Source organism: Poromitra crassiceps, assembly GCF_964638095.1.
Source record: "Poromitra crassiceps genome assembly, chromosome: 9".
In the NCBI taxonomy this organism is placed as follows: domain Eukaryota; kingdom Metazoa; phylum Chordata; class Actinopteri; order Beryciformes; family Melamphaidae; genus Poromitra; species Poromitra crassiceps.
In genome coordinates, this window is record NC_139630.1 from 9,597,711 (window position 1) to 9,622,710 (window position 25,000).

The window sequence follows — 25,000 nt, forward strand, 5'->3', positions numbered from 1 at the left end:
TAAACTGTATTGTTGAATGTAAAAAAAAAAGCACTTCATGTGTACCGTAAATTCCGGACTATAAGCCGCGGCTTTTTTCCCGTTTTTTGGCCTTTTTTGCCCCCTGCGGCTTATATAACGGTGCGTCTTATCTATGGATTTTTTCCAAAAAAAAAAAAAAATCTCTCTTTTTTTAGCACTCTTTCTAACTATAAATCCACTTCTGTTTTAATTTCCTCTCTTGCCCTCTTTTAACAACATAACATAACATAACATAACACAACACAGGTAAGCAGAAAGAAAAAGACGAAGCAATCACGCCATGAATGAGGAAATGACTCACCTGCTGGAGGCTGGAGATACACGCTTGGGCTAAACTTTTACTCCGTGAAACACTATCGATTAAGTCCGACATCGCTCAGAGGTTTTGAGCAGCTTGAAAACAAGTTTGAAAACGTGCAGAAGTCCATCCACTCACTCACTAAAGAAACTAAGGCAACCGTGAACAGAGTTTATAATAGTAAAAGAAATAACATTCGCCTGATCAATGTAAAAGAGGAGCTGAGATCGGTGACATGGACGCTTTCGTGGCAAAATCCTGTGTTACATCCTGGACCTGAAGGAAGGCGAGAAACCACCAGAGGTGGACAGGGCACACCAGGCGCCTCGGCCACGTCCAGACCCCGGCCTGCCACCGAGGGCCATCTTCATCTGCCTACTCCGCTGGCCCGACCGTCAACTCATCCTCCAGGCTGCGGGGAAGAAGCCCCTCACCTGGGAGGGTACGCGCTTTTTCGTCCGGGCAGGACCTCTCCGCGTTGGTGCAACAGAAACGCGCAACATACAACAGCATCATCGAGTCAATGGATATCGCTTTGGCGTACTGTACCCAGCGAGACTCGTCATAACCAGACCGGACTATCTTTAGCACTCTTTCTAACTATAAATCCACTTCTGTTTTAATTTCCTCTCTTGCCCTCTTTTCACCACACCGCGGACACTGTGTGCCCAGCGGCGGAACAAGAGCTCAAAGTGAAACTGCCGAATATCTTTTGAGTTGGACTGGTCAATAGTACTGTGAGTAACTAAAATAAAAAAATAAAAAACTGAATTCTCTCTTCTTTAGCACTCTTTCTAACTATAAATCCACTTCTGTTTTAATTTCCTCTCTTGCCCTCTTTTCACCACACCGCGGACACTGTGTGCACTGTAAAAAAAACAAAAAATACCACAATGTGTGATTTTGTCTGGGGATTAGTGACCTGACTTTTGTTTTGTTGAAATGTTAATAAATGGGAGCTTCCCCAAACAGCGATCTCTTTCCCGACATTCCTCTCTGTGCACGAACCCTTTCATATGGTAATTAAACATCAAAACACCCGCGGCTTATAGACCGGTGCGGCTTATAGAAGAAAAAAATAGTCACCTTTGAAGGTGCGGCTTATAGACCGGTGCGTCTTATAGTCCGGAATTTACGGTATATATATATTTTTTTTTTTTTTTTTTTGTCATTTGTGTCATAACGAATAATATTTACATGTCTGATGTCAATACAGTTCAAAATTAAAGAATTGAGAGCGAGTTCTGCCTGAGATTGTGTATTTTACACAAATGGACTTTTCTCCTATTTGTCTTCTCAAGAGAGACCTTTTTGGTGAAAGCAGGGTGTATATAAATGGCTATAAGTAGAGTACAGACCATGCTAAAAGCTCACTTTTTTTTTCCTGGTGAACCCAGAGACGTACATCTTCATTTTGAGGTATTGCAAATCACTTTGGTGCTAATAGATAATTTACTGTGGGTCTTGAAAGATGACCAACAATTATGAAAATCTTTGGCCTGTGCTAAATATTGGCAGTCCTAAACTGGCCATGAATGAGTTAAGAGAGCGGTACCGATCAACCCGCTCAGTCCCGCTCCAGTTTAGCCTGAGACTCCTCAGGCTAAACTCAGGCTTATTCCTTTTCTGCCTGGCGCTCCTGCGTCTCCGCAGCGCGGCTGCTGCGTGCGTCATTACGCAGCGTACTGACAGCCACGCTGAGTGATGCCGCTCTGTTTGAAGTTCAATTGCGTTGCACCAGCACACATTTTCTTTATCAGCTTTTTAACATTTGTTTCTATTCATCTATATACATTGAATCCGACCAATGCATGCGTATCCGTAGTTAACGTTGAGCATAATTGGGCCTTTAGGTGTTCCAGTGCTGGGGCCCTCATTAAAGGAGGACTTACCCCCTAGATATGTATTAGAACAGTGATTTGAAAATACCTATGGAAAAAACCAAGAAATGACATATGCTCTTGTCTATACTGGACTCTTTGGCTGTTCAAGTCAAGATTCTTTTTCGGAAATCGACGCCATTACAGTTTGCCTACTGCCTCAAAAATAATTTATTTGAGAGGGGCAATATCTTTATAAATATCAACAACTAGCCAACGCTGTTGGTCTGTATGGAAACAGAAAATCTGAAAATGGTTGAAAGTTATATCAATTTGGTAATTCAGTGGCGAACTAGAAATTTAATTATTTTTCTGCATGTATCTCTATGGCAGGGTGTCAAATTACGTTACGAGAGCAAAGTGACATGGGCTCGTTAACAGCAGCACACCCACAATAGGACAAACCTCTCGCTCTGGGGTAACACAATGCGAGATTTCTCCACGTAATTCCCTCGTCTAACTAGAGATAAACCGCGCAATGAAATCCGTTTTTAATTTGCGTTTTGGGGCTTTTCGTGATTCTTGTTGAAAGTTACAGCATGACAGCAGCATTTTTCCTCTCAGGGCGCAGGAGAGGCAGCGCAGAGCTCTTCTCCTCTTCAAAGCCCCCGCCTCTCACTGCCCGCGCGTCCCCGCTGCCTGAGCACACAGCAGCTCGTGCTCGCACACAGCGAGTCAACCCCCCCCCCCCCCCCCAGTCCCCAGTCGCTCTACTCTGCTGACATTTCCTGAAAAGTTGGCGTTGCTTGTACACAGTGACGTTATTATAGTAGCCGATGTGTTTAGACCAGCTTTGTCACGTTGTCACGTCGTAGTATAGCGTTATATTTTACATGTGCGCTAAACTGCGACCATATTTGTTTGCGGAAATATCAGACTGCTCTCTCTGCTCTCAGAGCACAGAGAGCTCTGCTCTGCTGCGCGCGCCCGCGGAGCTTGGAGCTAGTGCATGAGGTTTACAGTACGACTCTCTCCCGCCTGCCTGGGCTGGAGACAGCTGCTTCCAACTCGGACTGATAATATATACCGTAAATTCCGGACTATAAGCCGCACCTTTTTTCCCGTTTTTTGGGCTTTTTTGGCCCCTGCGGCTTATATAACGGTGCGGCTTATCTATGGATTTTTTCAAAAAAAAAAAAAAAAAAAAAAAAAATCTCTCTTTTTAGCACTCTTTCTAACTATAAATCCACTTCTGTTTTAATTTCCTCTCTTGCCCTCTTTTCACCACACTGTATGACACTGTGTGCACTGTAAATAACAACACAGGTGGTGTTGTGTTATGTTGTTTTGTTGAAATGTTAATAAATGGGAGCTTCCTCAAACAGCCATCTCTTTCCCGACAATCCCCTCTGTGCATGAACCCTTACATATGGTAATTAAACATTAAAACACAATTAAAAAAAAAAAAAAAAAAAAAAAAAAAACCATTAAAACACCCGCGGCTTATATAGTCCATGGGCCAAGGCAAAAATCGGTACCACCTGAGGTGACCGCACGATTTTGTTATTTTTGTCTTCCTACATGTCTCTACTTTATATTTTGGTATGATAACCCTGCTGATTTGGTAGCTTAAGGATAGTTATCACTCTGTAAACAAACCTACCCCCATATAAATGACAAAACCCTGATTTCTGTGTATTAGTCCAGATGATATGTGAAAATGATGTTCCCTTTTTCGTAAAAGCATGAAACTTGGTACGCTTATAGTTTGGGGCCCTGTACAGTTTCAGAAATTGAGCCATCGCAAAAATGCCTTGTGGCGGCCATTTTAATTCTGCCATAAGCAAATTATGTAGTTTGCATCATATCTCCTGAACCACACATGCTAACACAGAAAAGGTGATGTCTATCCCAATGTTTTCATGGTCAAGGATTACAATGATACCATATAGAACATCATAAACTGTTAAAGTGACTAATCAATGGTGAATTTGATGACGTTGTGAGAAGGAAATGACAGTATCTGATAACCGATGCTATAACTTCAAAGCCATGACCATTCTCTGGCTAAGATGTTTTGATGAGTGATTTGACTTATATAGACCTTTTGTTAAAATAGCGCCCAGGTCCCTCCTAAGGATCCTGGGATTTTCCTTGCCAGATGGCCAAATCCAAGATGGCCACTGGCGCCATGTTAAAAAATTGACTTTTGACCCAGAGCACATAGAATAATGTATGAAGACACTTTTCGGTGCAAGTCAACCACGAGGAATCCGATTCTGACATCAGTTTGACATTATGGCATAGTTTTGACCCAGAATTCCAAGATGGCTGCCATCCAGTATTGTGGAAATGTAACTTTTGAATGGGAAGGTATACTGTGCGTTTGGGGTTTACCACAAGGAAGGAGATTAACAATGGTGGATGTTTTGGGAGTCATTTCAGAATTATGTTCACTGAAAATATGTTAATGTCAACACCCATTTTACCTTGGTACTGCTGTACCAACTACCCCCAGGATTTCTTGCATTAAAATATTTAATGAATGTATGACAAGATAACTAAAATAAGCTCTTTTTATTAGCTGTAGCTATAGATTCTGAATCATCAGATTCCGCTCATCATCTTTAGCCAAGTATGCTGTGTCATACCGGTCGATCACACAGATATGTCAACATCACCATGGCGGGCAAGGATAATGGATGACACCTTGTGGACATAGTCCGACCACTTGTATTGGGTGCCATCTTGTGTCTGCCAATCTCTTGCAGATGGAATTGCCATCCTTTAGATCATGCCCATGTCAACGAGAGTGATGTAGGGTTCTTGCAGCCCTACAGATTGGAGATAGAGCTTCTTCTAGATGCGCTTGCTCTTCTGCGTCTTCCTGTATGTGATGTTGGAGTTGAATAAGGCCACACATTCATCAAAAACACAATGTTCCAGCAACTCGTGGAGGTTTACAAGTTGACCACAACCAGGTCAATCACTGCCTTGGAGCGCTCCACTCCATCTCAGCAGCTCCTACCTTGAGTTCCTCCCCGGGTAGTCTCGCTTGCCAGACTCCCTCCCTACAATGGCAGAGTCTGGCTGCTAATACCTCCACCCTGGTATAGGGGAAAAAGGCTCCGTTCACCTTTACAACTATCCACCAAACGTATCAAGCAGGCCTGCTTTATTGCACAATCCAGATCCAACCGTTTTCAGCATGTAGCAACGAGCTAGCATTGTTGATGTTGTTTGCATTTGAGATAGACAGATTCGACACGGAGGGAGTGGAAACGAAATCCATAAATGGTCGCCACCAGTCAGTCAGAGCGGGTTGGAGCATGCATGCAGGGAGGAGGGTGGAAGATGATTGTGATGCTGCAGACGCGAAGTGCCGCTGTGTGTAAATTCAGCTCGAGCAGGACCCTGGCCATTCACACCAGACGCACTGCTTTGCTCCGCGCCGGTGACAACTTGTACTGACTTCCTATCTGGCTTCACACAATCACTCACGGGTCTCACACAAAAATAGATCAGACGCCGAAACAATCTCTGCATGGGGCGAGCCGGCCACATCACGGCTGGTCTGACTGAACGGTCTAATGTGCTAACAAGTGCACCAAAATGAAACTGGCTGCGCTTCCAGATGCTTCGTCACTTCAGCGTCTGGTGTTTTTGCTCCTTTTCGCATCCACTCATTGCAGACTTAAAATCAGCCCATGCTGCAGGAGAGGAGAAGTTGACCAGATTCTTGCAAGTCCCGGGGGCCCTATCTTCGCAAAAGCGGTACGCCGCGCGCAATGCAAATTGGGGGCGTGCACAAGCGCATGCCTGTTATAATTTTACTGGACATAGGCGTGCCACAATCAGCCGTTTCTGCTCAGAATACGGGGCAGCACCTCTTACACGCTAAAAAAAAGCACCTCTTACGCGCTAAATACTCTGCTGCGCTTGAGCGCACCATAATCTCTATGCTGTGCAGCACAGAGTAAAATTCCTTTTGGATATGTCATTACACATGGACGTGCCCACGCCAGGACATCAAATTCTGCTGCTAAAATTGGATATTAGGAGATAATTCAGTGAGGCAATGCAATCAACTATAACTCACTGAGAAACTTTTATCACATCGCAAAGAGGGAAATTAATTGAGAAAACTTGTTGGACAATGGACATAGGCTATTCACCTTCACCTTTCCCATAGTCTCGCTGGCCAGCCTCCCCTCCCACGCAGGTCTCCATAGTGGGATTGCGTTGGGCGGCGCTTAGCGGCAGTGCCCTTGGAAAATAGTTTCCAACAATCCAACTTGCCCTTTTCAGCGTGTAGCAACGAGCTAGCGTGTAGGTTTCTGCCGTTAGCTTGCTAGCTAGTTAGCGTTGTTGTTTTCACTGAGGCGGCAGGGCACTATTTACAGCGACACACAGGGAGGAGGGAGCGGAAGCCGCTCTGATTGACATGGTCGGAGCCAATGACAGAGTTTGTAATAAGCCGGGAGCAGACATCCGGCACCCACTGAAACAGTCGCTCCAATGGGGAGCAGCTGTAGAGCAGGGGAGGGCTTATCCCAGTTGCCTGTTTCCGTGGCGCCAGACTCCTCTCCCGGTAGGGAGGGGAGACTAACATAATTATGAAATTACCCTCAAAACACAATAATTGTCATTACTAAACCATGTTTGGTAGGCATGGATTTGCAATTAAAATAGCTATAATTCACCATTGTTAATCTCCGTCCTTACTCTAAAAATGGTAAACCCCAAACACCACATACGTATATGTTGCCATTCAAAAGTTAAGTTTTCACGCTACTGGATGGCAGCCATCTTGGAATTGTGGGTCAAAATTATGACAGAATGTTAAACTGATGTCAGAATCAGATTCTTTGTGGTTGACTTACACTGAAAAGTGTCTTCATACATTATTCTAGGTGCTCTGGTTCAAAAGTAAATTTTCCAAGATTGTACCAGTGGCCATCTTGGATTTGGCCATCTGGCAGAAAGTCGGAGGATGTTTGGGAGGGGCCTGGGGGCTATTTTAACAAAAGGCCCATAGAAGTCAAATTACTCATCAAAAAATCTTAGCCAGAGAGTGGTCATGGAATTGAGGTTATAGCATCAGTTATCAGAAACTGTGATTTCCTTCTCACGTCATTAAATTCACCATTGATTAGTTACTTTAACAGTTTATGATGTTCTATATGGTATCATTGTAATCCTTGACCATGAAAACATAGGGATAGACATAATCTTTTCTGTGTTATCATGTGTGGTTCAGGAGATATGATGCAAACTACATAATTCACTTATGGCGGAATTAAAATGGCCACGCGAGGCATTTTTGTGATGGCTTAATTTCTGAAGATTTACGGGGCCCCAAACTATATGTGTACCAAGTTTCATGCTTTTATGAAAAAGTGAACATGATTTTCACATATCATCTGGACTAATACACAGAAATCAGGGTTTTGTCATTTATATGGGAGAAGGTTTTTTACAGAGTGATAACTATCAATAAGCTACCAGATTGGCAGGGTTATCATACCAAAATATAAACTAGAGACATGTAGGAAGACAAAAATACAAAAATTGCGCAGTCCCCTTAGGTGGTACCGATTTCACCATTGGCCCATGGACTAATTACATTGTATCCTTCTCAAAACACCACTGAATTCCCCAAAACACCACTGAATTCACCATTAACTATTCATGTGAACAGTTTATGATGTTGTATAGGGTGTCATTGTAGTCCCTGACCATGAAAACATAGGGGTAGACATCACATTTTCTGCGTTATCATGTGTGGTTCAGGAGATATGATGAAATCAGGGTTTTGTAATTTTTTGGGGGTAGGTTTGTTTACAGAGTGATAACTATCCTTAAGCTACCTAATCGGAAGGGTTATCATACCAAAATATAAACTAGAGACATGTAGGAAGACAAAAATAACAAAATCGTGCGGTCACCTCAGGTGGTACCGATATGTCAAAATTTGAGCCTTGGCCCATGGACTAATAGTCCGGTGCGGCTTATATAAGAAAAAAATAGTCAACTTTGCAGGTGCGGCTTATACACCGGTGCGGCTTATAGTCCGGAATTTACGGTACATCATCATTCAAGCTTATCCAGGTAAGATATTAATAAAGTAGTGACACATTCAGCGGGAAACTACGGTAACTATAATTAAGACATGTGCCAACTTTGACGACGTTTGGTTCAGTATTTTAAGAGCAAACTTCAATAGGAAAAGGCTTGGAGTTCTGAGGAGCCGAAAGGGTACAGGGGGGGTAGGGGAGTAATTATCTTGAAATCCCATAGTCTTTGGGAACACTGTGACGTCAGTGTGTTCCTAATATCCCATTCATTTGAGAAAAGAAAAAAAAGCAGTGTTTGACCTTTAGAGGGCGCTTATGCCAGTTATGCTGCTGAAAAATGATACAAATGGTAAAATGGCAACAGTTTGGTGTCAAATGTGGAAATTCTGACCAGAATTCTTCACACATCACCCCCAAAGTCATATATATTGGTTAAAAGCTGAAAAAAAGTGTTTTGGAGGTAAGTTCTCCTTTAATGTGTTGGTTGCACCTGTGTTTACCCCGCCTTTTTAGACACAAAATGGCTGCTGCAAAAAAAGAAAGGCCTATTGCGTACGTGAAGCTTTCTGTCCACCACCTCTCAGTCAGTCTATGGGACTCACCCCACCTCCTCTCAGTCAGTCTATGAGACTCACCCCACCACCTCTCAGTCAGTCTATGGGACTCACCCCACCTCCTCTCAGTCAGTCTATGGGACTCACCCCACCTCCTCTCAGTCAGTCTATGAGACTCACCCCAACACCTCTCAGTCAGTCTATGGGACTCACCCCACCTCCTCTCAGTCAGTCTATGAGACTCACCCCACCTCCTCTCAGTCAGTCTATGAGACTCACCCCACCACCTCAGTCAGTCTATGAGACTCACCCCACCACCTCTCAGTCAGTGTATGAGACTCACCCCACCACCTCTCAGTCAGTGTATGAGACTCACCCCACCACCTCTCAGTCAGTGTATGGGACTCACCCCCGCTGACGTGCACCTCGTACAGGGAGTATCTAGGCGAGGACAGCATCCTCATGTCAGGTCTGAACTTCTCGGCCAGCGTCTCGATGACGTCCTGCGTGGTGGCCGTGCTCGACACTCTGATGCACTTTGTGGCGAAGTTACCAGCTACCCGGTCCTGGAAGTAGAACCTCATCACGCCATGGAACTCCAAGTCCTACAGAGACAAGAGGGGGCGTATACGCATTACAATACTGCATGAGTTCGTTTGGCTCGTCTGTGCATTGTTCAGAAAAATGAAAAATAAAATAAAAAAGAGCTTAGAAATGGGGTTTGTGAGGTCACAGTGACCTTGAACTTTGACCTTTAACCACCAAAATGTAATCAGTTCATCCTTGCATCCAAGTCTACGTTTGAGCCAAATTGGAAGACATTCTGTGAAGCCGTTCCTGAGATATTGCGTTAACAAACTTGGGAATGGCATTGGTGAGGTCATAGTGACCTTGAACTTTGACCTTTGACCACCAAAATCTAATCAGTTCATCCTTGAGTCTAAATCGACATTTGAGGCAAATGTGATGAAATTCTATCAAATTCGATATCTTCCATCCTCAGATATCGCATTAACGAACATCGGACGGATGGACGTACCGAATCCATAATGCCTCCGGCCTGGCTATCGGAGGCATAATAAAGAATTGTCTTCTACTTCTGTGTACAAAGTTATTTTTATTCCCATTTCGGACTTTATCGTCCATGCAAGACTATGCAGCAGCAACGTCATTGGCCAGCCGCCCTGTCTGTCATGGGACAGGATAAGCATCATTGGCTGAGAGCCAGGAAGTGGAGTGTGTCAGTGTGTTGTGACGACAGGCAGAGAGCTGTTACATCACTCACTGGCCTAGCCTGCCAAGTTCCAACACGCGCACGCACGCACACACACACACACACACACCAACTTGTGTACACTCAGTCCCATTGACTTCCTTAAGAAGAGGCAGCACATTGGACATGCCTCATTACTACCCCAGAGAGAGAGAGTGAGTGAGCGTGTGTGTGTGTGTGTGTGCGTGTGTGTGTGTGTGTGTGTGTGTGTGTGTGTGTGTGTGTGTGTGTGGGTGTGTTAGGGGTGGGCGATATGACGATATTAGATGGTTAACGATTAGAATGGCTTAGTATCTTGCTACAAGCAGTGCACATTCTATTTAAGACTGACTTAAGTGTGACTCAAGTCCAAGTCCAGTCTCTGGTGTGTACTAGGGATGTTCATCAATTATCGAAAATCGATAATTGATCGTTAAGGAATTGATTCGATCATGTGGAATTTTGATCGATTATTATTATTATTATTATTATTTTTATTTTATTTATTTTTGGACTAGGTTTGGGTGGAATTCGTTCCTCCTCGCCCCACTCCATTGCACAGCCGACTAACGTGAGGTGGAGCTTCATATAGTCTCTAGTTTTCTGGCTGGGCACGGGCCTTTGTGCCAACAAAACTGTTTTAAACATGGGGAATTCACACCGGCATGCGCCGGGGACACAAACAAACGCACCCAGCGGTCTGCGGACCTCAGTGAGGCTCAGGCCTGTTGATTTGACTCTTGTGCTGTCAGCTAAGCTGGAAGACGCCGATTGCCTTACATCATGTAACCTGACATGTAACATGTTTGTTTACCTGGCCACAGCGCTAGTGTCTGATATTCTTACTACACAGCGGCATCGCCATTATAGCAGGCCGAGAACGTGCAACGTTATTACCAGACCAGAGTAAAACAAAATATATATATATATTATTATTATTATTATTATTATTATTACGCTATCGATAATCGATAATTGATTGTTAATTTTCCCGATTTTCGATTATGGAAATTGTTCAAAATGAACATCCCTAGTGTGTACATGCAAATTTGTGGTTGGATATGTCTCAAACACAGACACACACACATCCAGTGCTGATGTATCTCTGCAATATAATGCTGACAGCAACTGTTTGCAGCAGTGTGTGTGTGCATGTGTGTGTGTGCGCGCGCGCGTGCGTGTGCGTACGCATGCGCGCGTGCGTGTGCGTATGTGTGTGTGTGTGCGTGTGTGTGTGTGTGTGTGGACGTGCGTGTGCGCGTGTGCGTATGTGTGTGTGTGTGTGTGTGTGTGTGTGTGTGCGCGCGTGCGTGCGTGTGCGTATGTGTGTGTGTGTGTGTGTGTGCGTGCGTGCGTGTGCGTATGTGTGTGTGTGTGTATGTGTGTGTGTGTATATATATTGCCCTGTACCTCGCAGCATTAAGGATCCTTGAAGGTTGCAGACAGCATCACACTGGTAAAGCATGTGCCACTAATATGCAAATGAGCTCATGACATCATCTCTCCATCAGCAGAGAGTTAAAAGCAGGAAAGAGTAGGGCCTTGGCCACACTGATCCGTCAGAAAATGGACAGAGTTATTGAACGGACAGATGTCTGTCCGATGCATGAGAACTGAGTCTATGTCAAACCCCTCGCCCAAAGCACCGGGGCTGCTCCGCGGCCGGCGAGCCTGCCTGCGCAGCCTGCGTGCAGCTCCTTGGAAATGTGACTCGATGCAAATGACATGAACAGCGTGAGTATAATATAATGTAGATCATGTGCAGATAACTGGAGAGAAGTATATGCACTACATTCTCCCCTTGGACTAACTTCTAGTCACTGAAATCCTAGTGAAATCACACAATTTTACTCATTTTGCTGGGGAATCGCAACGCCTCCTCTCGAGACCTCGACTGTGATTGGCTAAACGGACAGTGACTATCCGACCATCCGACCATCCGATACGTCCGTCCAGAAAAAGTTCATCCCTCTTCAACTTTCTGTCCATCAAAACGTATGCAAATTTTCTGGATACGTACGCTTCTGAGTGCTCCACGGACAGTCGGACAGCTGTCATTGAAAATGAATGGAAGTGAACAGAGAAATGAACGCACACGGACAGACACCACGGATCAGTGTGGCCAAGGCCTAAGGCTGGGTATCGCCACTGACTTCCCCATACCATACCATTCCCATACACAAGGTCCCAAGTCCATACGATTTCCCATACGATACGATATTTTAGTTACAATACCAGTTTTGCTTTGATAATGGAAGAGATTCTCAAAGAACTAATGCTGTAACCTGGTGCATTATTAGAAAATATTAATATTTACATTAAGAATTGACCATAAAGCAAGCAGTTACATCATGTAATTCTTTTTTATTTAAACATGACCAACATAGTCATTCAACATCTTATCTTTCTTTACAGTCTTCTGACTCTTTCTTTACAGTCTTCTGTGAGAAGCCAAACAAATTTAGATTTCCACTATACAACAGAATCATTGAACAGCAGCATGTTGTAAACAGTGTTTCATAAAGTATAAATGCTTTGTAAATCAAATGAAATACAATTAAATACAGCTCATGAACATTTCCAGTTCACAAACATTCTAGTGCAAACAGATTTGAGGTCTGTACATCTGGCTCATGGTGCATGCACAATGCACATGTAGCCTAGTATTTGTTGTTGTTTCAACTACAAACGTAAATAAACGCCAACTTGAAACTATGTTTTAACTACCACACACAGCCTATTATATTATAGCCTATGTTTATTAAAAAATAAAAAATAAACACATTTTTTTTTGTAAAATGCATTTTAAAAGATCAATACTGGGATTTATGTATCGATACTTGTTCCTTCACATAAGTATCGATTCAATATCGATATATCGATTTTTTTAACCCAGCCCTAGGAAAGAGCGTGCACTGCACCACACCACACCACACCACACCACACCACACACACCGCACCACACCACACCACACCACACCACACCGCCCGGGTAAGACAAAGTGTGTGCAGAGATAACACAGCAAAGCAGCCAGTTTGCAATGCAAGTTTTAAATACATGAAGATAGATGGTCTCATTTTCCATGAGCGAACACAATAGATCACTGTCAATTTTTAAGTTAAGTTAAGTTATCCTTTATTTATCCCCTTGGGGAAATTCATCCTCTGCATTTGACCCATCCTCTACTAGGAACTAGTGCTGCACGATTAATCGAATTGCAATCGCAATCGCGATGTCAGCACGTGCGATTACATAACCGCAAAAGTGTGCGATTATTTTATTTTTTTCACGTCTTTTTGAGTGTGTGTGTGTGTGTGTGTGTGTGTGTGTGTGTGTGTGTGTGTGTGTGTGTGTGTGAGAGAGCCTCCTCTAAACTAACGTTACACGCGACGCAGCAAACACACGTTTCTCTGCCATCACACTGGGCATCAATACTAGCGGGAGACTTCTCCCATGCACTCCCGCAAATAAGTAATGTTATGCAAAAAAAAAAAAAAAAAAAAAAAAAAAAAAAAAAAAAATTGCTTGCTGTTTTTGTTAATTTGTTCGTTTGTTTTTTTGTAATTAGACCATATGGAAAGTTTGTAATTTATAAGATGAACTGGGTTAGGGCATTTACAAGCTTATAAGCTTCAGCCCTAACCTTTTCGGCCAGCATCGTATGTTTGTTTTGTTTCGCATGTTTGTTTGTTTTTTTGTGATGTGGCGCGAAATAAACTTTATTCATATTCATATTCATATTCATATTCATGCGCAGCAAGGTTACATAATCTACCGAGAGGGCGAGAGAGAACATCCATGATTGCTAACAGCAAGCTATGCTAATAATAACTAGCTAGCCGTTCGTTCAGAAACGCATGTAAACGCATGTAAACCTGGGACCCTCTTATATCCCACTTCAATGGATTAAAAACTCTTCCCTTAAATTGAACACTACAGTTGTTTTTCTCTTCCTTTTTGCTTTCTCTTTGTTGCTTTTTTTGTTTTTTGTTTTTGTTCTATCCATCTCTTGTGTGGTATGATGATCTGAGGATGTCTAAATACTTTCATAGATTGCGGCTGTATAGACAAACATCCATACTGATGCCCCTGTCAACCAATAATGTTGGTATGTAGATAGCTTATATCTCGGATTTCTATAAATATAGCAACAGAGCTTGGTCTCATGATGGAAGCGGAGAATCAGAACCTTGATGTTTTTTGCAATCCTGTAATTTTTGTTGTTGTTTTTTTTTTTTTTTTTTTTAATGGTCGTTATTGTTGTTTTTGTTGTTGGTTATTGATATCTCTCTCTCTAGTATACCTACCTTTACTATTTGACGTGTGACTGAGAGAACCTGCTAACTACACTTTCATATTAGTTTGTTTTTGTTGTGGTGGTTTTGTTTGTCAGTTTATTTTTGGAAACCCAAAGATTGTGAAAATATCCAATATCAAACATGATGGGTGGGAGTGGGAGGGGGTGGGGGATCAAGGGAGGGAGAAAATGAGACAAATGTTATGATGTTACCTGTATATTATCTGACTACTCCAATAAAAACATTATTAAAAAAAAAAAAGAAACGCATGTAAACAGCCGTGTGATCAGTGAGAACGTCAGTAAAATAAGGAGAGAGCTGCAGGTGCTTATGCAGAACTAGTGCACGATTAAGTGCACAGTGGGGATGACCCGCTGTGATGAAGAATATAACGAGATTAACAAGGTTGATAGCAAAACACTGTCGCAGCTGCCAGCACTGGCAGCATCACCTCCAGGCTAGCTAACTAGCCTGTCACATGACGCCTTCATGGTCCCTCGTTAAAAGTCTGCAGATGCACGTTCTCACCTCTCTCTCTCAAGAAGCGTCACGTGAGTGTGGCGTTTAAGGCCATCTGTCGCTACAAAATAAATAAACGGGGTGTATCATTCATTAGTATTGCTGGACAGACATGTAACTAACTTTGCAACTTTGCTGAGCCATCTTCTTTGTGCTGTAACACAGTGCAGTTTTTGACTGGTGTTTCTTTTTTACATGTTTGGGACAGGCAAATGTCTCAAAATGTTTTATTTTTTTGTAAAGATAATTTAATTTCAAATTGTTTTATTTTTTTAGTTTTAATATATTTTAAATTGTAACATATTTCATGTATTTTAGTCTGTGATATGTGAAACCGTGGTATTTTTGTCCAAGGTTATCATACCGTCAAAAACTCATGCCGGCACATCCCTAGATACCTCTTGTTTATTATATCGCAATCACAATCGCAATCGCAATATTGTCCACCCTAATCGCTAATCGCACCTTTTCCCCAAATCGTGCAGCACTACTAGGAACCTTCCTAGAACTAGGAGCAGTGGGCAGCCACTGTGCAGCGCCCGGGGACCAACTCCAGTTCTTTTTGCCAGTACCTTGGTCAGGAGCACTGACAGGAGTATTAACCCTAACATATATGTCTTTCTTGATGGTGGGAGGAAACCGGAGCACCTGGAGAAAACCCACACGGACACGGGGAGAACATGCAAACTCCACACAGAAAGGACCTGGGACGGACCGGGGTCAATGGAGCTAGTTACCTACAAACAATCAGTGCCTCATAACCGCCACAAGTCTGTATATCATGTAAACATCAGCTAACTTGCTTTTATACATGAACACTGTCCGTGTTTGTTGCTTTTAGCTTGTATCACACGTTGTATTTGTTTGACTTTGTAAGTACATTGAGAGCAGTGTCAAATTCCCTGCATGTCTTTGTCTACATACTTGGCCAATAGATGCTGATTCTGATTCTGATCAAATCGATTCTGATTCTAGAAGGTAAACAAATAACAATTAATTAATGAATTAATTATTAAGACATAATTAATTCATAATTAATTCATAATTAATTCACACTTAATTAATAATGAATTAACAATTAATTAATAAGAATGTCATTACAAAGTGAAAACAATAGCATTTGAATGGAGAGCTTGTGATGGTCAAGCATCTTATTTCTGATGACTACAGCAGAATAGCTGCTGCTCACTGTGTGGGAGCCAAGCAGGAAGGAACCCAGGTGCGGCTCATCACAAACACCAACACATTTATAGTGGAGAAGGATTTCTGGATCTGTTTACATGTGGATTATCTATGTTGATTTACAATGACTGCTTCTTACAGCTCGTTGATTTGCCAACAGTGTTTACATGCATGCCAACTAAGCTCAGGGATGGATTAACCCATTGATACCTGATGCAGCATTTGCGTGTATATCCCTCATTTGTGTGTGTATCCCTTTAAGACCGCGAACCGCGGTTCGCGGTCTTAAAGGGATACACACACAAATGCTGCATCAGGTATCAATGGGTTAAGAGACAGAGAAGAGAAGTAGTACGGTTTTCTCCCTCTCTCTGCAGAGTACATTTTCGATAGGCCAGGGTGGCGCTGGGAGTGAGTGTGTGTGTGTGTGTGTGTGTGTGTGTGTGTGTGTGTGTTGCGATTTACTGTTGGAATGTGGGTCACTGAGGGTTGCCATTGTGAAGGTTGCGTAAGCGTTGGTAACCGTTACCGTGGAGACACGAGTCCAGTTCAAACAAAAGCTGAGAGCGAGCGGTGGACGGCTCATTGCAACTACAGCCTTCCACTGTCTGTTACTGGGAGCTAACCAGTACAACTACAACCTTCCACTGTCTGCTACTGGGAACTAACCAGTACAACTACAGCCTTCCACTGTCTGTTACTGGGAGCTAACCAGTACAACTACAGCCTTCCACTGTCTGCTACTGGGAACTAACCAGTACAACTACAGCCTTCCACTGTCTGCTACTGGGAGCTAACCAGTACAACTACAACCTTCCACTGTCTGCTACTGGGAGCTAACCAGTACAACTACAGCCTTCCACTGTCTGCTACTGGGAGCTAACCAGTACAACTACAGCCTTCCACTGTCAGCTACTGGGAGCTAACCAGTACAACTACAACCTTCCACTGTCTGCTACTGAGAGCTAACCAGTACAACTACAACCTTCCACTGTCAGCTACTGGGAGCTAACCAGTACAACTACAACCTTCCACTGTCTGCTACTGGGAGCTAACCAGTACAACTACAACCTTCCACTGTCAGCTACTGGGAGCTAACCAGTACAACTACAACCTTCCACTGTCTGCTACTGGGAACTAACCAGTACAACTACAACCTTCCTCTGTTACTGAGAGCTAACCAGTACAACTACAGCCTTCCTCTGTCTGTTACTGAGAGCTAACCAGTACAACTACAACCTTCCTCTGTCTGTTACTGAGAGCTAACCAGTACAACTACAGCCTTCTACTGTCTGCTACTGAGAGCTAACCAGTACAACTACAGCCTTCCACTGTCTGTTACTGAGAGCTAACCAGTACAACTACAACCTTCTACTGTCTGCTACTGGGAGCTAACCAGTACAACTACAGCCTTCCACTGTCTGCTACTGAGAGCTAACCAGTACAACTACAACCTTCCACTGTCTGCTACTGAGAGCTAACCAGTACAACTACAGCCTTCCACTGTCTGCTACTGGGAGCTAACCAGTACAACTACAACCTTCTACTGTCTGCTACTGAGAGCTAACCAGTACAACTACAGCCTTCCACTGTCTGCTACTGGGAGCTAACCAGTACAACTACAACCTTCTAGTGTCTGCTACTGGGAGCTAACCAGTACAACTACAGCCTTCTAGTGTCTGCTACTGAGAGCTAACCAGTAAAACTACAACCTTCTACTGTCTGCTACTGGGAGCTAACCAGTACAACTACAACCTTCTAGTGTCTGCTACTGGGAGCTAACCAGTACAACTACAGCCTTCCACTGTCTTCTACTGAGAGCTAACCAGTACAACTACAACCTTCCACTGTCTGCTACTGGGAGCTAACCAGTACAACTACAGCCTTCTAGTGTCTGCTACTGAGAGCTAACCAGTACAACTACAGCCTTCCACTGTCTTCTACTGAGAGCTAACCAGTACAACTACAGCCTTCCACTGTCTGCTACTGGGAGCTAACCAGTACAACTACAACCTTCTAGTGTCTGCTACTGAGAGCTAACCAGTACAACTACAGCCTTCCACTGTCTGCTACTGGGAGCTAACCAGTACAACTACAACCTTCTAGTGTCTGCTACTGAGAGCTAACCAGTACAACTACAGCCTTCCACTGTCTGCTACTGAGAGCTAACCAGTACAACTACAGCCTTCCACTGTCTGCTACTGGGAGCTAACCAGTACAACTACAACCTTCTAGTGTCTGCTACTGAGAGCTAACCAGTACAACTACAACCTTCTACTGTCTGCTACTGGGAGCTAACCAGTACAACTACAACCTTCTAGTGTCTGCTACTGGGAGCTAACCAGTACAACTACAGCCTTCCACTGTCTGTTACTGAGAGCTAACCAGTACAACTACAACCTTCTACTGTCTGCTACTGGGAGCTAACCAGTACAACTACAGCCTTCCACTGTCTGCTACTGAGAGCTAACCAGTACAACTACAACCTTCCACTGTCTGCTACTGAGAGCTAACCAGTACAACTACAGCCTTCCACTGTCTGCTACTGGGAGCTAACCAGTACAACTACAACCTTCTACTGTCTGCTACTGAGAGCTAACCAGTACAACTACAGCCTTCCACTGTCTGCTACTGGGAGCTAACCAGTACAACTACAACCTTCTAGTGTCTGCTACTGGGAGCTAACCAGTACAACTACAGCCTTCTAGTGTCTGCTACTGAGAGCTAACCAGTAAAACTACAACCTTCTACTGTCTGCTACTGGGAGCTAACCAGTACAACTACAACCTTCTAGTGTCTGCTACTGGGAGCTAACCAGTACAACTACAGCCTTCCACTGTCTTCTACTGAGAGCTAACCAGTACAACTACAACCTTCCACTGTCTGCTACTGGGAGCTAACCAGTACAACTACAGCCTTCTAGTGTCTGCTACTGAGAGCTAACCAGTACAACTACAACCTTCCACTGTCTTCTACTGAGAGCTAACCAGTACAACTACAGCCTTCCACTGTCTGCTACTGGGAGCTAACCAGTACAACTACAACCTTCTAGTGTCTGCTACTGAGAGCTAACCAGTACAACTACAGCCTTCCACTGTCTGCTACTGGGAGCTAACCAGTACAACTACAACCTTCTAGTGTCTGCTACTGAGAGCTAACCAGTACAACTACAGCCTTCCACTGTCTGCTACTGAGAGCTAACCAGTACAACTACAGCCTTCCACTGTCTGCTACTGGGAGCTAACCAGTACAACTACAACCTTCTAGTGTCTGCTACTGAGAGCTAACCAGTACAACTACAACCTTCTACTGTCTGCTACTGGGAGCTAACCAGTACAACTACAACCTTCTAGTGTCTGCTACTGGGAGCTAACCAGTACAACTACAGCCTTCCACTGTCTTCTACTGAGAGCTAACCAGTACAACTACAGCCTTCCACTGTCTGCTACTGGGAGCTAACCAGTACAACTACAGCCTTCCACTGTCTGCTACTGAGAGCTAACCAGTACAACTACAGCCTTCCACTGTCAGCTACTGGGAGCTAACCAGTACAACTACAGCCTTCTACTGTCTGCTACTGGGAGCTAACCAGTACAACTACAACCTTCCACTGTCTTCTACTGAGAGCTAACCAGTACAACTACAGCCTTCCACTGTCTTCTACTGAGAGCTAACCAGTACAACTACAGCCTTCCACTGTCTGCTACTGAGAGCTAACCAGTACAACTACAACCTTCCACTGTCTGCTACTGGGAACTAACCAGTACAACTACAGCCTTCCACTGTCAGCTACTGGGAGCTAACCAGTACAACTACAGCCTTCCTCTGTCTGCTACTGAGAGCTAACCAGTACAACCACAACCTTCCACTGTCTGCTACTGGGAGCTAACCAGTACAACTACAGCCTTCCACTGTCTGCTACTGGGAGCTAACCAGTACAACTACAGCCTTCCTCTGTCTGCTACTGAGAGCTAACCAGTACAACTACAACCTTCCACTGTCTGCTACTGGGAGCTAACCAGTACAACTACAGCCTTCCACTGTCTGCTACTGAGAGCTAACCAGTACAACTACAGCCTTCCTCTGTCTGCTACTGAGAGCTAACCAGTACAACTACAACCTTCCACTGTCTGCTACTGGGAGCTAACCAGTACAACTACAGCCTTCCACTGTCTGCTACTGGGAGCTAACCAGTACAACTACAGCCTTCCTCTGTCTGCTACTGAGAGCTAACCAGTACAACTACAACCTTCCACTGTCTGCTACTGAGAGCTAACCAGTACAACTACAGCCTTCCTCTGTCTGCTACTGAGAGCTAACCAGTACAACTACAACCTTCCACTGTCTGCTACTGGGAGCTAACCAGTACAACTACAGCCTTCCACTGTCAGCTACTGGGAGCTAACCAGTACAACTACAACCTTCCTCTGTCTGCTACTGAGAGCTAACCAGTACAACTACAGCCTTCTACTGTCAGCTACTGGGAGCTAACCAGTACAACTACAGCTTTCCACTGTCTGCTACTGAGAGCTAACCAGTACAACTACAGCCTTCCACTGTCTTCTACTGAGAGCTAACCAGTACAACTACAGCCTTCTACTGTCTGTTACTGGGAGCTAACCAGTACAACTACAGCTTTCCACTGTCTGCTACTGAGAGCTAACCAGTACAACTACAGCCTTCCACTGTCTTCTACTGAGAGCTAACCAGTACAACTACAGCCTTCTACTGTCTGCTACTGGGAGCTAACCAGTACAACTACAGCCTTCCACTGTCTGCTACTGAGAGCTAACCAGTACAACTACAGCCTTCCACTGTCTTCTACTGAGAGCTAACCAGTACAACTACAGCCTTCTACTGTCAGCTACTGGGAGCTAACCAGTACAACTACAACCTTCCACTGTCTTCTACTGAGAGCTAACCAGTACAACTACAACCTTCCACTGTCTGCTACTGGGAGCTAACCAGTACAACTACAACCTTCTACTGTCTGTTACTGGGAGCTAACCAGTACAACTACAACCTTCCACTGTCTGCTACTGGAGCTAACCAGTACAGGTCCAGTGTCAGCCTCACACCTCCAGACTACAGTCCAGTCACCCCATAACGCTCGTCCAGGGCTGCACGATATTGGAAAACCTGACATTGCAATATTTTTGTTTTCTGCAATATATATATATATATTATATATAATTATATTTATATAATTATATATTATATAATTATATAATATATAATATATATAATATATAATTATATATAATTATATATATATAATATATATATATTATATATATGTTGGGAATGAGATATGAAAAAATACTGGAATTTGCACCAAGTGACTTCAATAGACATCGTACAAGATAGTACAAACAGGGAAAAGTACAGTTTTTCTTCTTACTTCCTACATCTTACTAGCAGTGTGCGGACTCTACTTCTTTGATTTGAAAAGTACAGTTTTAAACATAATATCTCTCTCTCTCACACACACACACACACAGTGTATGGAAAAGGGAGTGTTACAGTATAAATGTCCTCTGAAGCCAAATGAGGACGAGTAACTATGCTCTTTCTCTCCCTCTCTAGTTCTCTGTATCTCTTTCAGCCTCTCTCTCTCTATTCTAAAATATCTTATGTGAATTACGCCCACTATTTGGTGTGTGTGTGTGTGTGTGTGTGTGTGTGTGTGTGTGTGTGTGTGTGTGTGTGTGCGCACAATCCTCCTCCTCGGCTGTGCCATGCGGAGACGTCAGCCCCTCCTGAGAAGGAATTCACACACACACACACACACACAGAAGTGGAGGGAAAGTGATACCTGTGACTAAAGCGGTAGGACTGTGATTTATAACACAGAGCAGCAAAGTAGGCCGACACTGCAGATAACAGCTATCAGTTAGATAAAGAGAGAGAGAGAGAGAGAGAGAGAGAGAGAGAGAGAGAGAGAGAGAGGGAGAGATAGAGAGAGAGAAACAGAGAGAGAGAGAGAGAGAGAGACAGAGAGACAGAGAGAGAGAGAGAGAGAGAAAGAGAAGAGAGAGAGAGAGAGAGACAGAGAGAGAGAGAGAGAGAGAGAGAGAGAGCGAGATAAAGAGAGAGAGAGAGAGAGAGATAAAGAGAGAGAGATAAAGAGAGAGAGAGAGAGAGAGAGAGAGAGAGAGGGAGAGAGAGAGAGATAAAGAGAGAGAGAGAGAGCGAGATAAAGAGAGAGAGAGAGATAAAGAGAGAGAGATAAAGAGAGAGAGAGAGAGAGAGGGAGAGAGAGAGAGAGAGATAAAGAGAGAGAGAGAGAGAGAGCGAGATAAAGAGAGAGAGAGAGAGAGAGAGATAAAGAGAGAGAGATAAAGAGAGAGAGAGAGAGAGAGAGAGAGAGAGGGAGAGAGAGAGAGATAAAGAGAGAGAGAGAGAGAGAGAGAGAGAGAGATAAAGAGAGAGAGAGAGATAAAGAGAGAGAGAGAGAGAGAGAGAGAGAGAGAGAGAGAGAGAGCGAGATAAAGAGAGAGAGAGAGAGAGAGAGAGAGAGAGAGAGAGAGAGAGAGATAGAGAGAGAGAGAGAGAGATAAAGAGAGAGAGAGAGAGAGAGAGATAAAGAGAGAGAGAGAGAGAGAGAGAGATAAAGAGAGAGATAAAGAGATAAAGCTGCTGGTCAACACTGTCAGGGGCCCTTTACACGAGGACAGTTTGTGGAAGAAACGACACAATAGCGTTTCCTTCACACCTTCTCCCTGTTTACATGAGCGCTGTTGAATTTTTAAAACACCGTAATGTACATGCCAGGTCACTAGGTGGCAGTGTGATCACCTTATTCTTTGCCCATACAAGGACGCTTCTGCATGACGTCATTTCGTAATCGTCTTTCCTGTTTTAAACACAGAAGTAGAGTACGCCTATACCGCAGTCATTTAGACTTGCCAAAAAGCTGTTTTCAAGCTAAAAAAACCCAAACTGTTTTAAAGTTTTAATATTTGAAAACGTAACATATATGTGACCAGTTTATCAGAATAACGCATATTTGAAATCTTTAACGAGCAGCGAGGACCGGCAGCGCTGACTGTGCTATCTGTCAAACCCCACTGTAGTTAGGCTACTGGCAGTGAGAAAACACTGTCGACGTGCTTTGTAACTATAACGTTAAATGCCGACCGGGTACAGCCATCGGCTCCTCGCAGCAGTAACGTTATGAACATGTCACTGAAGTTGGCCGCAGTGTAGCTTAATTCTGAATGTTGCCAAACTTCATTCATACTGACGTTTTATTTTGAAAATGGTTGCCAACTTGCGCACGGCTATGGCGTAATCGCGTGTGTCACGTGTGCAGGCACGTCAGAGTTCCTGAAATGAGCCGTGTCAAAGCGATTACATGGAGCGCTCAGCGGGAAGCGTCTCAAAGAATTCCACTCTGGAAGGTGGTTTCAAAATGTGTTGTTTCCTAAGCCCAAATTGGCCGTCGCCGTCTGAAAGGGAGGCACTAACGATACAATAATTCCCCCGTCACTAGGGGTGCTCCAAAAAATCAATTCTGAAAGGATCGCGATTCTTAATGCCACGATTCCTGGATCGATTCCAAACTCCCAAGAATCGATTCTTACAATCGTAAAAAAAAAAAAAAAAAAATACAGTGCACCTGAACGCTAGATTCTGGAATCGAGAATCGTTGGAATCGAGAATCGTCGGAATCGAGAATCGATTCTGGAATCGGATCGTGACCCCAGGAATCGGAATCGGATCGGATCGTGGCTTAGCCGGATCGGAGCACCCCTACCCGTCACCATAGGAAACCGTCCTGGTGTAAAGCGCCCCTCAATACATCACACAGCACGGCAGCAGAGGAGAAAGACTTTCACATGGAGCACTTTTCTCCCCACTACAGATGATCACTGTTATCATCATCACAGCATCCATTGACATTGGGAAGTAGGAATATGACAGGTGAATGACGTCGCACACCAGAGTTCAAGTCAAACACTCAGGGAAGCAGCCAGGGTTAGCTGTTAGCTCTAGCCATCGTTAGCAATAACAGTTCATGAAAAGGCATGACGCAGTATTTAGCACATACAAACACTGGAGCAACATGTGGACAGATATAAATGAACAGTGCTGTGTGTACGACTGATTTAACCACACACAGATGAGACCGAATAGAAGTGCTCATAAACGGTAACGTTCACTACTGAAGAAGCGTGGAGCCGCCATGTTGGATTTTGAGCTTGGGGCTGGTGATCTCTGTGTACATTCAGTCTCATCTCATAAGGTGGTACTGCGTAGTTAGCCGCTGAAACGTGCTGAAACGTGTCTATTGTTTGCGCTGATAGCTCAGCCACTTGTTAATTCCATCACTCTGCTGGCTGCTCTTCTTTTGTCTAGATAGCCTGCTAACTGTTAGCCTGCCTCTCTGTAGCCCATGGCTCTACCCTGGATCACTCCCTGTGTGCTTCTAGAAAAGCTCCGTGTTGCAACATGCTTCCGCGGCACGCTACTTACGTTCTGGATCGCTTTTATTTTGATTAAATTGAATTTCTCATATATTTCCCCCCCGATTTTTTATCCCATTTTTTTATCCCCCATTAGTGCTAATTTAATTTATTTATCCTGGTTGCTACTCCACCCTCTGCCGATCTGGGGAGAGCCGAAACTGGCTCCATGCTTCCTCCGAGACATGGGCAGTTAGCCAGCCGCTTCTTTTCACCTGACAGAGGAAGCTTCACCGGTAGGACATAGCACGTGGGAGGTTCACGCTATTCCAACCAGTTCCCCTCCCTCCGAACAGGCGCCCTTAACGACCAGAGGAGGAACCACATCAGCAACCAGGATATTGCATGTTTTGGTGAAGGGGTTCCCTATATGAAGGAAACCCCCAGGGGGCACGGGGAGAACATGCAAACTCCACACAGAAAGGCCCTTTTGACGACCCCACCCGGGCGGTGGGCACTCGAGGACATGCGGACGGGCACGCATTCCTTCAGCATTCACAGCGTCCCAGG

At 44.1% G+C, this 25,000-nt stretch overlaps 1 protein-coding gene across 5 annotated transcripts in view; it reads right to left on the reverse strand.

Moving 5' to 3' along the window:
* Nucleotides 1-25,000, reverse strand: part of afdna (afadin, adherens junction formation factor a) — a gene marked incomplete at its 5' end in the record, with an annotated part of 255,668 nt that overhangs the window by 178,432 nt on the left and 52,236 nt on the right. For all 5 annotated transcript variants that reach the window (XM_083643598.1, XM_083643599.1, XM_083643601.1 and 2 more), the window contains one exon: nt 9,180-9,375. In XM_083643598.1, coding sequence (XP_083499724.1) covers nt 9,180-9,375 — 196 coding nt within the window. The remainder of the gene's footprint in view (nt 1-9,179; nt 9,376-25,000) is intronic.